Source organism: Hypanus sabinus, chromosome 18 (assembly GCF_030144855.1).
Source record: "Hypanus sabinus isolate sHypSab1 chromosome 18, sHypSab1.hap1, whole genome shotgun sequence".
NCBI classification, from domain to species: domain Eukaryota; kingdom Metazoa; phylum Chordata; class Chondrichthyes; order Myliobatiformes; family Dasyatidae; genus Hypanus; species Hypanus sabinus.
The window spans coordinates 64,043,835-64,058,140 of record NC_082723.1 but is presented as its reverse complement, the minus strand read 5'-3'; the positions used below and the strand labels follow the sequence as shown (position 1 = coordinate 64,058,140).

General features: G+C 41.1%; 1 protein-coding gene across 1 annotated transcript in view; it reads left to right on the top strand.

Annotated features, from left to right (window-relative positions):
- The window catches only part of dnah10 (dynein axonemal heavy chain 10), a 278,366-nt gene that overhangs the window by 180,370 nt on the left and 83,690 nt on the right, over positions 1 to 14,306 (top strand). The window contains exons 45-50 of the mRNA XM_059994530.1: positions 376 to 521; positions 3,927 to 4,079; positions 7,117 to 7,377; positions 9,373 to 9,545; positions 13,580 to 13,673; positions 13,930 to 14,097. Of these exons, the coding sequence (XP_059850513.1) occupies positions 376 to 521; positions 3,927 to 4,079; positions 7,117 to 7,377; positions 9,373 to 9,545; positions 13,580 to 13,673; positions 13,930 to 14,097 (995 nt within the window). The remainder of the gene's footprint in view (positions 1 to 375; positions 522 to 3,926; positions 4,080 to 7,116; positions 7,378 to 9,372; positions 9,546 to 13,579; positions 13,674 to 13,929; positions 14,098 to 14,306) is intronic.

Here is a 14,306-nt window from a genome sequence, read left to right as displayed (position 1 = left end):
GCAATGGAGGCTAATTATTTTAAATTGATCCATGTGGTTACAGAGTGAACATAACAACTAAGCACTAAGTATCGAACTCACGTCACTCGAGTTGTGGTGCAGCAGCATCAGCCATTGTGCACCCCTTTTAAATGTTGTTAAGTATATTCCTACATCAGAATCCAAGACAAGCTGCTTATATGTCAATTGTAATTTCTTCCTGCACTGCCACTTCTGGAGTGTGGAGGGGGGCTAATGGGGGTGAATCATTGGGTGTGAATGTAACAATGGTAGAAATAATTGGCAGGAAGAATTCTCAACAATAATATTCTCAGTAAATGCAGGTATTGAAATGAACTGATGTGACCTTATTGAACTTTGCTGAATTTTTTGCAGTCCCCACCATCGACACCACACGTATCAGTTGGTTGCTTGGAGAAATGGTGAAAATTAAACATCCTGTACTACTGGTGGGAGAATCAGGAACCTCCAAAACTGCCACGACGCAAAACTTCCTTAAAAACCTTAACACAGATGTTACTGTACGTGGCTGAGATCTGCTGCTTTTTATCTTGTATATACAGTATTTGTTTCTCAAGAAGAGATTTCCTTCTCTCTCCTTCCTCATCTTTAGTGAATGGAATGCACACTCATTGCATTATTGTGTACTGGAGACAAAGAAGTTAGGGAACTGGCCTGTTTCTGCTGGGAAGTCCCATGTTGGTGGGTGTCCAGTCACATATCCTTTAATGGCAGAATAAGTTGACGAGATGGTAAGAAACCACTTGGGATTGTTGACTTTGTTGCAGAGACATTAAATATAAAAACAAAAAAACTTGTGCTGAAACTAATTTGTCACTGGTGGGGAGAATAGAGAAGCTGATGTTACACTGATTGAGTCTGAGAGTGATACGGCCAGGAAACACACCCTTCTGTCCATCTTGGCCAAGGTATCCACCCGTGCTAGATTCATTTGCCCTGTATTTGGCCCATACTGCTCTAAACCTTTACAATCTGCATACCTGTCCATGTTAATGTACCTGCCGGTAGCTCATTCATTGATCCCTTTTAAAATTTTCCCCTCTCATCTTAAACATATACTGCTAGATTTTGATTCTGTTTCCCTGAGAAAAAGACAGCGCATTCAGCCTAATAGTGATTACCTCACAGTCTCCTGTGCTCCATGGAAAAAAGTCATAGTTTACCCAAATTCTCCCTAGAACACAGGCCCTCAACATTTTTGTAAATCTTCTTTGCACACTTTCCTGCATAGTGATGTCTTTCGTATAAAAGAGTAACCAAACACACAGTACTCTAGGTGTGACCTCACCAATGTCATATACAACTGTAACAAAGTTGCCTAATTCCTATGTCAATGCCCAGACCGATGGCCTTTATCACCACCTTGTCTACCTATGATGACACTTTCAAGAACTACACTCTTATTCTCCGAGATCCATTACACTCCCTAGTTTCCTACCATTTACAGTGTGCTTGACTTTCCAAAGTGGATCACATCACATATACTTGCATTAAAATCTATTTGCCACTCATCTACCTTCCTTAATTCATCATTTTCCCTGTATGATATTATATATCTGTAGCAAAGAGAAGAGTAATAATCTCGGAATTACCCAGGACCACATGCCAATGACAGCAGAAATAGAGAGTGAGATAAAATGAGACTAAAGAAGTGATGTCAGAAGGTGGGATCTAAATTCCTGAGGCTTTGGGACTTGTTCCAGAGAAAATGCTAGGCTGGTACACGAGACATGGACAAGGCTGATATCCATGAGAAGTATTTGTTTGTGGTGTTAGGGTGAGTTTAAGTTAGTATGGAAGGTATATGGTCCCTCACCAAGAGTTACAGGGTGGAAGAAAATACATAAATTGAAAGCAAAAGTGGAACACATGGTTCTGCTGAGGTACAACCTATCCAACAGGGGGAAGTAGTACTTGGGAAAGTGGTAAGAAAACAAAATTAAAAGGTCTGTATCTAAATGTATCTGAAACAAAATCAATGAAGACATAGATCTGTATCAAGTTCAAGTTTAATTATCATTGATCTGTATGGTTTAAAAGCCATTACGGTAACAGAAAGATCAAGGCTGAGAGCTTAATATTCAAAGATGTTTGAGTTTTAGGAAGGACTGACGGGAAAGCATAGCAGAGTTATCTCAGAGCTTTTTAAGTGATGGAATGAGAACAGTTGTGAGGGCTGAGATGCCACTGGGTGCTAGCAAGGAGCAAGGGATAACAGTCAGTGAAGGGAGTAGTGTACAGGTCCGGAACAATAAACCATGGCATTAGGTGATGTTAAATGATGGCATTGTTTAGGTGATGTTGGGTGGTAAACAATGGCATTGTTTAGATAGTGTTGGGTGGTGTTAAACAATGGCAGAGGTTAAATAGTGTTGGGAGGTATTAAATGATTGTGTTGGTTAGATGGTGTTGGGCAGTGTTAAACGTTGGCGTCAGATAGATAGTGTTGGATGGCGTCAGATAGATAGTGATTAGATGATGTTGGGTAATGTTAAACAATGGCATTGGTTAGATGGTATTGGATGGTGTTAAACAATAGCGTTAGATGGTAAATGATAGTGTTGTTTAGATGATGTTAGGTGGTGTTAAATGATGGTGTTGGATAGTGTTAAATGATGGCATTGGGTGCTGCTAAGCAATTAGCAAGACGCAAGAGATAACAGGGATGGGAGTAGTGTACAGGTCCCAGTCAGAAAATGATGGTGTTGGTTAGACTAGCACCGTAATCATGATTTACGTTAATCTTCATGTAGACTGTGTTAATTAAATTGGCCACAGTAGTCATTCAAATGTCCATAGAGGTTTTCAGGAGAGCTTCCCAGATCTCTTATTATGGGGCCAACTGGAGAACAGGGGACAAAATATTTAGGTCTGCTAACATTTACAAGATGTAAGATATTTAGATTTTCAAAATATGCATCATAATGTTACTTAGCTAGACAAGAAACAGGGCTAGTTAATTAGCTGGAAACAGCAAGTTGGGGTGAGGGGTCCATTTACAGATTGGCAAATTGAAACCTGTGAAACTCCACAGGGATTGGTGCTGACACCCAGCTGTTTTAATAACTTGGAGGAAGAAAGTCACTGCATTGTAGCCAAGTTTGTGGATGATGCAAAAATTGAAGGTGGGGCAAGTAAGGCAAATGGTGAGGAGGATATGGCTTATAGAGAAATACGGATAGGATTAGTGTATAGGAAAGTGGTAAATCTATGAAGTTGTTCACTTTGGAGGGAAGAGTGATAAATAGAGATAGCAGAAAGCTGCATCTTAAAGTGATTTAGGGACCCCTGTGAATTAAGGCAGTACCATTCAACTGGGAACCAGAGGAATGATGGCCGTTACTTCATCAATGATAACACCAGAAAATGCTAAAAAAAAAACCTCAGCAGGTGAGGCAGCATTTGGAAGAAAGAATAATAATTCATATTGTCAGAACTGGGCAAGAAAAAGACATGCTGGGAAAAAATGATGGGGTTTGGTTATGGGTAGGAGGAAGAAATCTATCAGACAAGCTGTACCCGAGGTCACTGTGGGGTTTTATAGGAGTCAGAGAGTGGAAATACAAACATTACAAACTGACGTACACTGAGGATCTTCAGTGTCCCTAGGACCAGAGCACACTCTCTCACTGTAGGAGGTTCCATTTAACACTCAGGTGAGGAAGTTTCTTCTCTCAGAGGTTTGTGAGTGTTTGGAATTCCTTCTCCCTGAAAGTTGTGGAGCCTGCCTCCTTGAATAAGTGTAAGAGAAATTACATTTTCGCTTAGGAAATCAGTGTATGAGAAATGACATGAATGTGTTATGAGAAATTTTTGGATCAGACATGATGTTATTGAATGGGAGAGCAGGTTGATGTGGCTTCTGTTGCAGTTTTAAATTTGAGTATGTTTGTTTGATCTCTCAGCTGCTGTTGACTATCAACTTTTCCTCTCGGACCACGTCAATGAATGTACAAAGAAACCTGGAGGCCAATGTAGAGAAACGCACCAAAGTTACGTATGGGCCGCCTGTGGGAAAGAATCTTTTGGTCTTCATTGATGATATGAACATGCCAAGGGTAGGTGGAACCTATATATTGTACATTTTTGATGGAATACTAATACATAAGCGTTAGAGTTAGAAAGAATGTTTAAGGGCCAGTTGCTGTACTGGACCATGCTTCAGTCTGCTGCACCAATGACAATAGGAAATCAACCTGTCAGTTGAATAGTGGGAAAATGATAAATGCGAAGGATATTCAGCAAAAAAACACATTATTTCACCTTTGGCTGCATGAACTGCAGTTAGTTACATAAGGTGTATTGAAAGCAGTTGATGTGAAGAAGGTACTTGTGATATTCACCAGATTAGTTTATTGGTTTATTATTATCGCATATACCGAGATACAGTGAAAAGCCTGTCTTGCATACTGTTTGTACAAATCAAATCATTACACAGTGCATTGAGGTAGAATAAGATAAAATAATAGCAATGTAAAATTATGGCCATAAGATATTGGAGCAGAATTAGGCCATTGGGCCCATTGAGTATTTCTGGCATTTCATCATGGCTGATCCATTTTCCTTCCCACCCCAGTCCCCTGCCTTCTCCTTGTTTCCTTTTTCATGCCCTGACTAATCAAGAATCTATCAACCTCTGCCTTAAATATAGCCAATCGCTTGGCCTCCACAGCCGCAGGTGGCAATGAATTTCACGGATTCACCACTCTCTAGCTAAAGAAATTCCTCCTCATCTTGTTTTGAGAGGACCTTCCCTGTTATGAGGTTGTGTTCTCCGGTCCTAGACTCCCCCCCACCCCACCCCCACTGTTGGAAACATCCTCTAATAAAGAGTAAAAGCTATTGAGAAAGTGCTGTGTAGGTAAACAATAATGTGTAATATCACCAGGAGGTAGATTGTGAGGCCAAGAGTCTATCTTATCGTACAAGAGGTCCGTTCAAGAGTCTGTTAATAGTGGGGTAGAAGTTGTCCTTGGGCGAGGTGGTACGTACTTACAGGCATAAGTAATTTCTGTCTGATGGGAAGAGGTACTGTCTGGTAAACTTGATTGACTGCCAAACTGGAATCATTGAACAGCAAACTTGCTTGTTTTTGACAGGGAAATAAGATTAGCACCACAGTTTCAGAACCTCTCTTCTGTGTGCTGGAATATCCCAGCCTCTGAATAGGTCCCCTGCTTCCCAAAAGATCAGAAGTGGCTGTAACAGTAGTAATGTTTGCTCCACCATTCAAATAGAATGTAACTTAAAAATAAATGAAGAGTCTGTGCCCACACTTCTAAAGCATCTCAACCAACTGAGAGGAGAAGGTCTTTTTTATCCCAGTTTTAAATGAGTGTTCCCTGATACTGTGGTCATACCCTCTGGTTCTATACCCTCTCAGAAGAGGAGATATCCTCTCAATATTTCCCCTCAGAACCTTCTGCTTCAATAAGATTGCCTCTCGTTCTGCTAAACTCCAGTGAGTTGAATCTTAGTCTGTCTAAACTTTCTGAAAGGACAATCCACCTATATCTGTCTCTGAACTACATTCAATGATATTTCTTTATTTTAAATACACTAGATGTGATCCCACTAATGCCTTGTGCAGTGAGACTTTATTAGTTCAATCCTTGATTCCCCTTGAAATAAGAGCCAACGTTCCTGTTAGTGCCAGCTTTCTGTTTTCTGCACAAAGACCCCATATTCCTTTTGTGCTTTCTCAAAATAATTCTACATTTAAATAATATTTTCTGTCTTCCTTACAAAAGTGAATAACTTCATAAAAACTGTATTATATTCTATTTGTCATAGCTTTGTTACCTCATTTGTTCTTACCAATATTTGTTAATATCTAGGTTCCCAGATTTTACCTCCTTTCAACTATGTCTCTGCAGTGACCTGAATCTCCATTTTGCTGTTTGTTCATCCACCTTATTGCAAATACTTCCTGCACTAAGATCTGTACATTTACCTTATTGTCATTTTTAATCATCTTTTCTTTGTATTGTGGCCCAGTTTGTCTCTTGATTTCCCTGTAGCCTACTTTTGCATTTCACTTCCTTTTCTTTTTTTTCATTCCCTCTGGCTACATGCTCAGATTCCTATTCCCCAGCCATTCTAGATTAAACTCACACCAACGTCACAGGCAAGCACTCTCACTGGGTGCAAACTGTGCAGGTTTCACCTTCCCCAGAACCAGTTCCAAGTCACAATCCAGATCCCTCCCCTCTGCACACTACTTCAGCCATACAATTGATTTGCTTTCTTCTGTTGTGGAACTCATTAGCTCTGGAAGTTATCCTGAGACTTTGGAGATCCTGCTTTTTAATTTATTCTTAAATCATTGAATTTGTCCTCCAGGATCTCATCACTTTTTCTATCAGTGTTGGTATCACTTTCTATCATAGGGACTTTTTCACTTTGTCCTTTCTGCTCTGCATCCACTAGACATCCTTGACCCTAGAAAGCAAACACGAGGAAATCTGCAGATGCTGGAAATTCAAGCAACATACACAAAATGCTGGTGGAACGCAGCCGGCCAGGCAGCATCTATAGGGAGAAGTACTGTCTACGTTTTGGGCTGAGACCCTTATGGGATCTTCGGCCTGAAACGTCGACAGTGCTTCTCCCTATAGATGCTGCCTGGCCTGCTGCGTTCCACCAGCATTTTGTGTGTGTTGCTTGACCCTAGAAACCTTTGTCTGTTCCCAATAGAATGGGTCCCCATTCAGCTGTAGCTCTATACTCTTTCAGAACTCTCTTGTATAGCAAATTCACCCATAGTGTTACACTCGTGGTATTTGCTTCATTTTCCTGAGAAAGCATCTCATCAAGCAGTGTCCAAGATGGTTTAGCTGTTGGGGTGGGGGGGAAAATTGACAGTCACAGGGTCCCTGCACTGTCCACTTTCCTGTGCATCGTGGTCACCCTTTTCTTCTGCCTACTTCCTAGCAGTGGAAGACTAAAATTATCCCTTTTGCATCTGGTGAGACCTCCGTGTTACAAAAATAAACACATTTTTATAGAAGCCCATGCCTGGTTAAAGAATTTCCCTTCTGAGATAATTTCTGTTGTTGCAAAATTGACTTGGCTTTGTTGATTGTTGAAAACTAGGTGGATGAGTATGGTACACAACAACCCATCGCTCTGCTGAAACTCCTTCTGGAGAAAGGTGGCATGTATGATCGTGGTAAGGAGTTGAATTATAAAATCCTGAAGGATCTGGGCTTTATTGCTGCAATGGGAAAAGCTGGAGGTGGACGTAATGAAGTGGATCCCAGATTTATCTCGCTCTTCTGTGTGTTCAACATAATATTTCCAGCAGAGGAATCTTTATTTTCGATTTACTCTTCCATTCTGAAGGGACACACGATGGTAAAGAAACCAATTTTTGTACTTAATCTATGGGGTAACTTTTCACTAGTCCTTCCATCTGGATTGCTACTTAATTAAAAAAGGGTTGTTGCTGGAATTAAAGCTTGGTAATAGATCTCTGTTGCTTCACATGACATCTAAAGAACAGACAGCTTGAAGGTTTTGCATGTATTACTTAAGATCAGGCTAGACAGTGACAGATGCACAAAATTGCTCCTGTGACCAAGACAGAAGGAAATCTGATTTAAATACTGTTGAGTATTTGCTCTGTTAATCATGTTTGATTCTGCAGTCTTTTGCTCAAACTATCCTGTTCTCAACTGCTCTGAACTGTAAAGTAACCAGGGCAACGGAAATGGGACTAGCTCAGATAGACATTGTTGGCATGGGGAAATTGGGCTGAAGGGCCTGTTTCAATGCTGTATTACCCTGATTCTAAAGCTTAAAATATAACAAAGAAAGGAGTATATATTCTCTTAGACTCAAACTATGTCCCCAGTTCTTTTGCCCCATGCAAATAAAAACTCCATTAGTATCTCCATTAAGTGACAACATTCAAGGCTTGCAAAATAAACAGGAAGCTACAGTGGAAGATTTGCAACACACACAAAATGCTGGAGGAACTTAACAGGTCAGGCAGCATCTGTGGAAAAACTATACAGTTAATCTTTAGAGCCGAGACCCTTCGGCAGGACTGGAGAAAAAAAATGAGGAGTGGATTTGAAAGGTGGTGGGAAGGGAGAGAGAAACATAAGGTAACAGGTGAAACTGGGAGGGGGAGGGATGAAGTAAAGAGCTGGGAAGTTGATTGGCGAAAGAGATACGGGGCTGGAGAAGGGGGAGTCTGATGGGAGAGGCCATGGAAGAAAGTAAAAGGGTGAGGAGCACTTGAGGGAGGCGATGGGCAGGCAAGTTGAGAGAATGGTGAAGGCAGGGGGAACATTACCAGAAGTTTGAGAAATCGATGTTCATGCCATCAGGTTGGAGGCCACCCAGACAGGATATAAAGTGTTGTTCCTCCAACCTGAGTGTGGCTTCATCGTGACAGAAGAGGAAACCATGGATTGACATGTCAGAAAGGGAAGTGGAGCTGAAGTAGGTGGCCACTGGGAAATCCTGCTTCCTGCGGACGGAGCGTCGGTGCTTGGCAAAGCAGTCTCCCAATCTACGTTGGGTCTCACTGATATACAGGAGGCCATACCAGGAGCACCAGACACAGTAGTAACCCCAACAGACTCACAGGTGAAGTCTCATCTCACCTGGAAGGGCTGTTTGAGGCCCTGAATGGTAGTGAGGGAGGACGTGTAGAGGCAGGGTAGAGTTTGTTCTGCTTGCAAGGATAAGTGCCAGGAAGGAAATCAGTGGGGAGGGACGAATGGACAAGGAAGTTGCGTAAGGAGCGATCCCTTCAGAAAGCAGAGTCCATTCTTGAAGAAGTTATGCAGTTGAATCAGACACTGAAAGGGAGGGGAAAGAAATGACTGCGTTTACAAAGAGTTAATGCCATTGGGTGAATTGGACTGTGTTGGAGTGCTGGCTAACACAGTCTATACAATTCACTCAGACTGATGTACTTCTAGGCATGCTTGCTGGAAACCCTACTAGTATGGGGAAAGTGTAATGGATCCTCAGTCTGGGATGTTGATAGAGATCCTTGTGATTAGTGGAGGGGCAGTTTCAGTCAGGGTAAGGTGTTGGAATTAGAGCTGTTCCTGCTGAGAGTGACAACAGCCAGAAGGTCCACCAAATCAAGGTGGAATTTTGGATTTTATTCCCTTGAAGGTTGAAGCTTGAACTGGAATTAGTCCTATGTGATGATGATAACAAGGTGAATGGAACACGGCCGATATGACCTGAACCGGGGCCTCCCCGATTTAATCACAAAGGTGGAGAGCCTTGCTGATGGGAAAGGGGGAGGGGTGTAATGTCAGGAAGGGACAAAGGAATAGGCAGTACAGTGACGTGTGACTAATCCCATTACCGATTGTTGCTCAGCCTTTCACTGAAGAAGTACAAGGAATCTGCGTTAAAGTGACCTCTGCTACGCTACAACTTTACAGCAAGATTGTACAGGACCTGCCTCCAACTCCTTCAAAGTTTCACTACATCTTCAATCTACGAGACCTGTCCAGGGTGTTCAGTGGTCTGATCCTTGCTACTTCTGAAAGGTGAGATTCATTGAATTTTATTTTCATTGAAGGTTATAGACGTGTCTCTGATTGGCTCGTGAATCATGGATGCTAACATTTCAGTAGCATGTCTCACATCCTCCAGGCATCTGAAAGCCTAAGAGAAACATCTGTGAGTCATACCTAAAAGAAGATAATAATTGGGAGCTTAACAACTTTTTTAAAACTTTTTTTTGGCATTGGTTGGAAAGGATTGGCAGATAGAGGCAGTAGGGTGGCTCTGACGGTAAAATTGAAAACAAATCCTTGGAAAGAAGTGACATAGGATCGGAAGATGTAGAATCCTCATAGGTAGAGTTAAGAAATTGCAAAGGTAAAAAGCCCATGAAGGGAGTTGGATACAGGCCTCCAAACAGTGGTCGGGATGTGGGCGACAGATTACAACAGGAAATAGAAAAGGCTCATCAAAAGAGAAATACTGTTCCATATTTAATTAGGGAGCTTATGGTAAAGGTAAAAGTGTTGTGTATTTAATATTGAAATAGTATTTGATTAATGTTGTAAATATATTGTTTGATTAAGCATTTCTTGTTTACATAATTAATTATTGGTTATATTTAAAAGTACATGAATGACATGTTATTATGCCATTACATCATATGTGCATGCCCTACTAAAAATAAAGGTGAAGTACATAAGTTTATCTTTAGGTTCCCAGTGTTTACCTTTCGATTAGTTTCTGGAGTTGCAAAGTGTAATAGTGGCAAGGAGTAAGTTTTAAAATGAACCCAAGATGACTACCTACCTGTTGAAGTGCAGTGATACACTTGAGTTTAAAAAAGGCGCAGCACTTTTTTTCCTTTGCAAGAGGAGAGAGACGTTCGAGTTTAAAAAAAGGCAGAAAATGGATAAAATCCATGGGTTCATAAACAGTGAGAACCATGTACCATTGGCTGGCTACATTGGAAAGATGGCCACGATCAATTGCACAATAGTTAATGGATATGTATACTGAAATTGAGTAGTATTTTGAAGCAAATGGAATAGCCAATGAAAAGCGAGTGCCAGTTTTGCTAAGCGTAATAGATGGAAAAGCAAACAGTTTGCTCAGACATTTGACTGCTCCAATCAAACCAGCCAAATGAAAGCTAATGGCATGAAAGCAATGCAGGAACCTTTGGAACCAAAACTATTGTTGATTGCGAATGCTGTTGGTTTCATAAGCTGAACCAAAAGGAAGGGGAACCCATTTCAGTGTACATGGCTGAATTGAAGAAATTTTATTGATGCACTGACAGATTGTTCAGTTTGTGGAACCTTACAAGAAAGCATTCAAAAATGGTTCCTTAACTGAAGCACAACTCACATTTAAAAGAGCAGTTGAAATGTCTGTGTCAATGGAAATAGCACGCAAGAGATACAATTGAGGAATGAAAGTGAACATATAACAAAATTGCAACATCTAACCACAAACCTGCCTGGCTGAACAAGTCATGTTACCATTGACAGGGCTCACATGCGCCAGACTAATGAAAGTTTAAAGGTGAAATCGGCAGAAAATGCAACAAAGTATGACACCTACAAAGCATGGGCAGACAAAAATGAATGGACTGCACAGGGTAGAGAAAAGATAAAAAGTCAAGCTGCAGTTTCAAAAAGAACATAAAACTGCATGCTGTTGATGAAAAATCTGATAATGGTGAGAGTGACACAGGATTATGTAATCTTGAGATTTACTATGTGAAAATTTACAAAAGACAAAAAAAATGGTTTACACCAGATGTGAATCGCAAATTAATTAAAATGGAATAGGACACTGGCTCAACTGCTTCAGTTATTCCACAAAATGAGGTTGAATGGCATTTCATCAATACTGAACCAAAGCCTCCAGATATCCAACTAAGAAATTATAGTGGAGAAAAGAGGAGAAAAGATAACTCTTATGAGACTGGGACTTATAACAGTGAAATACAGCAAGCAACAATCCACATTGGGCTTGTATGTGGTGAAAACAGGAGGGCCAGCATTATGGGGTGTGAATGACTGAGACAATTACAACTTGACCGGAGATCTGACCTCCCCCCGGCATGGACTAGAGCTTCTCATTATCTGACAAATATTCCTTCTCAAGTTTGACTAGTGTCTCTCACAGGTCAGGAAGCTGCCACACTTTTTCAACAAGGGTTTCAGAAACCTTAATTCTGTCCACTTGATGATATCTTGAATCACAGAGCTTGGAATATCGCGCATGTTTTGGGAGTGCCATCTTGTGTATGTAAATAATCTGGCCAGCCCATTGGAGCCAATGGAATGTAACCTGTTGATGCTGGTTCATGTTCCTGAACTGGAATATTTCTCATAAATGTGCAGCCCCTCGGTTGGCACATCAATTAATGTAATAGACTTCTAGTATTCATCTTGTATCAACACAGACAGTTTTTCTCTCCTTTGTTTTTGCTCATCACTATTTGACTTGTCCTGCTGGAACTAACCAGTTCAGCATCTATTCATAGCCTCAGCTCATGCTGTCCAGGAGCAATGTTCAGCATCACTAGTGCTTCCCCAGGACTGATGGCATTGCCTTGCTGCAAGGGACTTTGTAAGCAGGATTTTTGAAGCAGTATGTTGGGATCCCTACTAGAGAGCTTGGCCTTATCTCAAGGAATGAGGGTGGAGTGTCTGTGGACGAGCACTTTGGGAACAGTGGCCATTGTTAATTAATTTTCAGGAGAAAGGTGAGGTTGGTCCTTGAGATAGGGGCCACAGCTCGGGGAAAGGCATATTTCAATGGTGTAAGACAGGAACCGGTGGGAGTTTATCAGGAGCAGCTGCTGGGGGGATAAATGGGAGTTCAGGAGTCGGCATGGTTTTGTACAAGGGAGGTCATGTCTCGCTGACTGTGGGATGTCCTTACAGAAGTATATAAAATCACGAGTGGTATAGATACAGGCCCTTTGGCAATGATTCTGACAATGATGCTCATCCAACTAGTCCCAATTTTCTGCCCATATCCCTCTACCTTACCCGTCCATGTACCTATACAAGTACTTCTTAAGTGATACCATTGTATCTGCCTCAGTTCTTCTGACAGATAGTTCCATATTCTCAGTACACACTGTCAGCATTGGTCTTCTTCCCAGGGCAAGGATGTCTGGAACCAGAGGACACAGATTTGATGCAGGAGGGAAGAAATGTAAAGGAGGTTTGAAGGGTTCAGTTTTCCACACAGAAAATAGTGAATATCTGGAATGAATTGCTAAAGGAGGTGGTAAATGCAGATGCCCTCACAATGTGATTCAGTATAGCATAGTAACAGGCCCTTCAGCCCACAAAGTCCATGCTAGGCATGATGTCAAATTATATCACTCCCCTCTGCCTGCACAGGATCCTTATTTCCATTCCTTCCATATTCTTGTGACTGTCTAAATGACACTGCTACCTCCACTATCCCTTAGATCAGGGGTTCCCTAACTTCTGTATGTCATGCGTCCTTACAGGTGGTGGGGTGGAGATACATCTGTACCAAAGGAGGTGTAAGGCACTCCTTCCCTCCACTAGCCTACAGGTCACCATTGGTCAAGGTGATGCCCCTGCTTAGCCTCTCCTGATCAGGGTCATGTGAAGCCATGGGCACAGGTGGTGGATGGTCATATGAGCAGCCGGTGCAGTTTGAGAGTCATTTGGAAAAGTACTGAAAATAGGTAAGATGTTGAGGGATAAAAGCTGAATGCAGGCACGTGGAATTGCAGAATTGTATTGCTCAGAAACAGGCCTTACTGACTCACCCATGTGCCTATCTACAAGGTTCCATCAGAACGTGGCTGTATAAGGGTGTAATCTGAATGTAGTGTTGGATAGAATCACTGTAGAATTAGCATTGTAGGAAAAGGGGAATCCGTTCAATCTAAATTAGGGCTTGACTGTATCATCATTAGCCCAAGTTATGTCCTTCAATTTACACAATTGTCAGTTTTGGTCATTCGTGCAAGTCTCAGATTTCTACAAACCTTTGTGTAATTGTTTCCCAGCTCCATTATTCACAAAGTGCTTTTCTTTTTCCAATATTTACCAAGGTTTCAAACAGTTGGACAGATGGTCAGGCTCTGGAGGAATGAATGTCTTCGAGTGTTTCATGACAGGCTCATTAATAAAGTGGACAAAATGCTGGTTAGTATAAAGATCAGTGAACTAGTGACACCATTTTCTATGGCTAAAACTTCCTGCGGTTTTTAATTCCCATGTTTTCCCACATTCTGCCCTGCATGTTTCTTAGGTCATCTTTAGTTTACATCTTCAAAATATATTCAAAGTTTCTCTATTTAAACTAATAATTTAAAAAAAGTTAACAAAGAAATTGTGAAGTCCCATTGTATTTGTGTTGTGCTCTTTCCTTCAAGATATTTTTTCATTTCCATATTTTCAGGTTGAAGGAAATATCAACCAATTAATAGAAGAACATTTCCCGAATGTATTAGAGCAAGCCACCAGGAATCCGATTCTGTTTGGAGACTACCGGACATTTATGCATGAAGGGGAGCCTCGTATATATGAAGATCTGCAGGATTATGAGGCTGCTAAAGCTCTCTTCCAGGTGTGCAGCAAGTGCTGATAAATTGTTGCATGAGAGGTGGATGAAATTTGCCAACAGAACCATTTTTAATAATCATTAGATTTTATAGTAAATTATTCCCTTTGCAAAATAGTTTAAAATCATTTATAGATCTTTAATATCCCTAGCATGACAAAAGTTATGAAAAATAGATCCAAATTGGTCTGTTTAGGCATGCAGATCAGAAACAG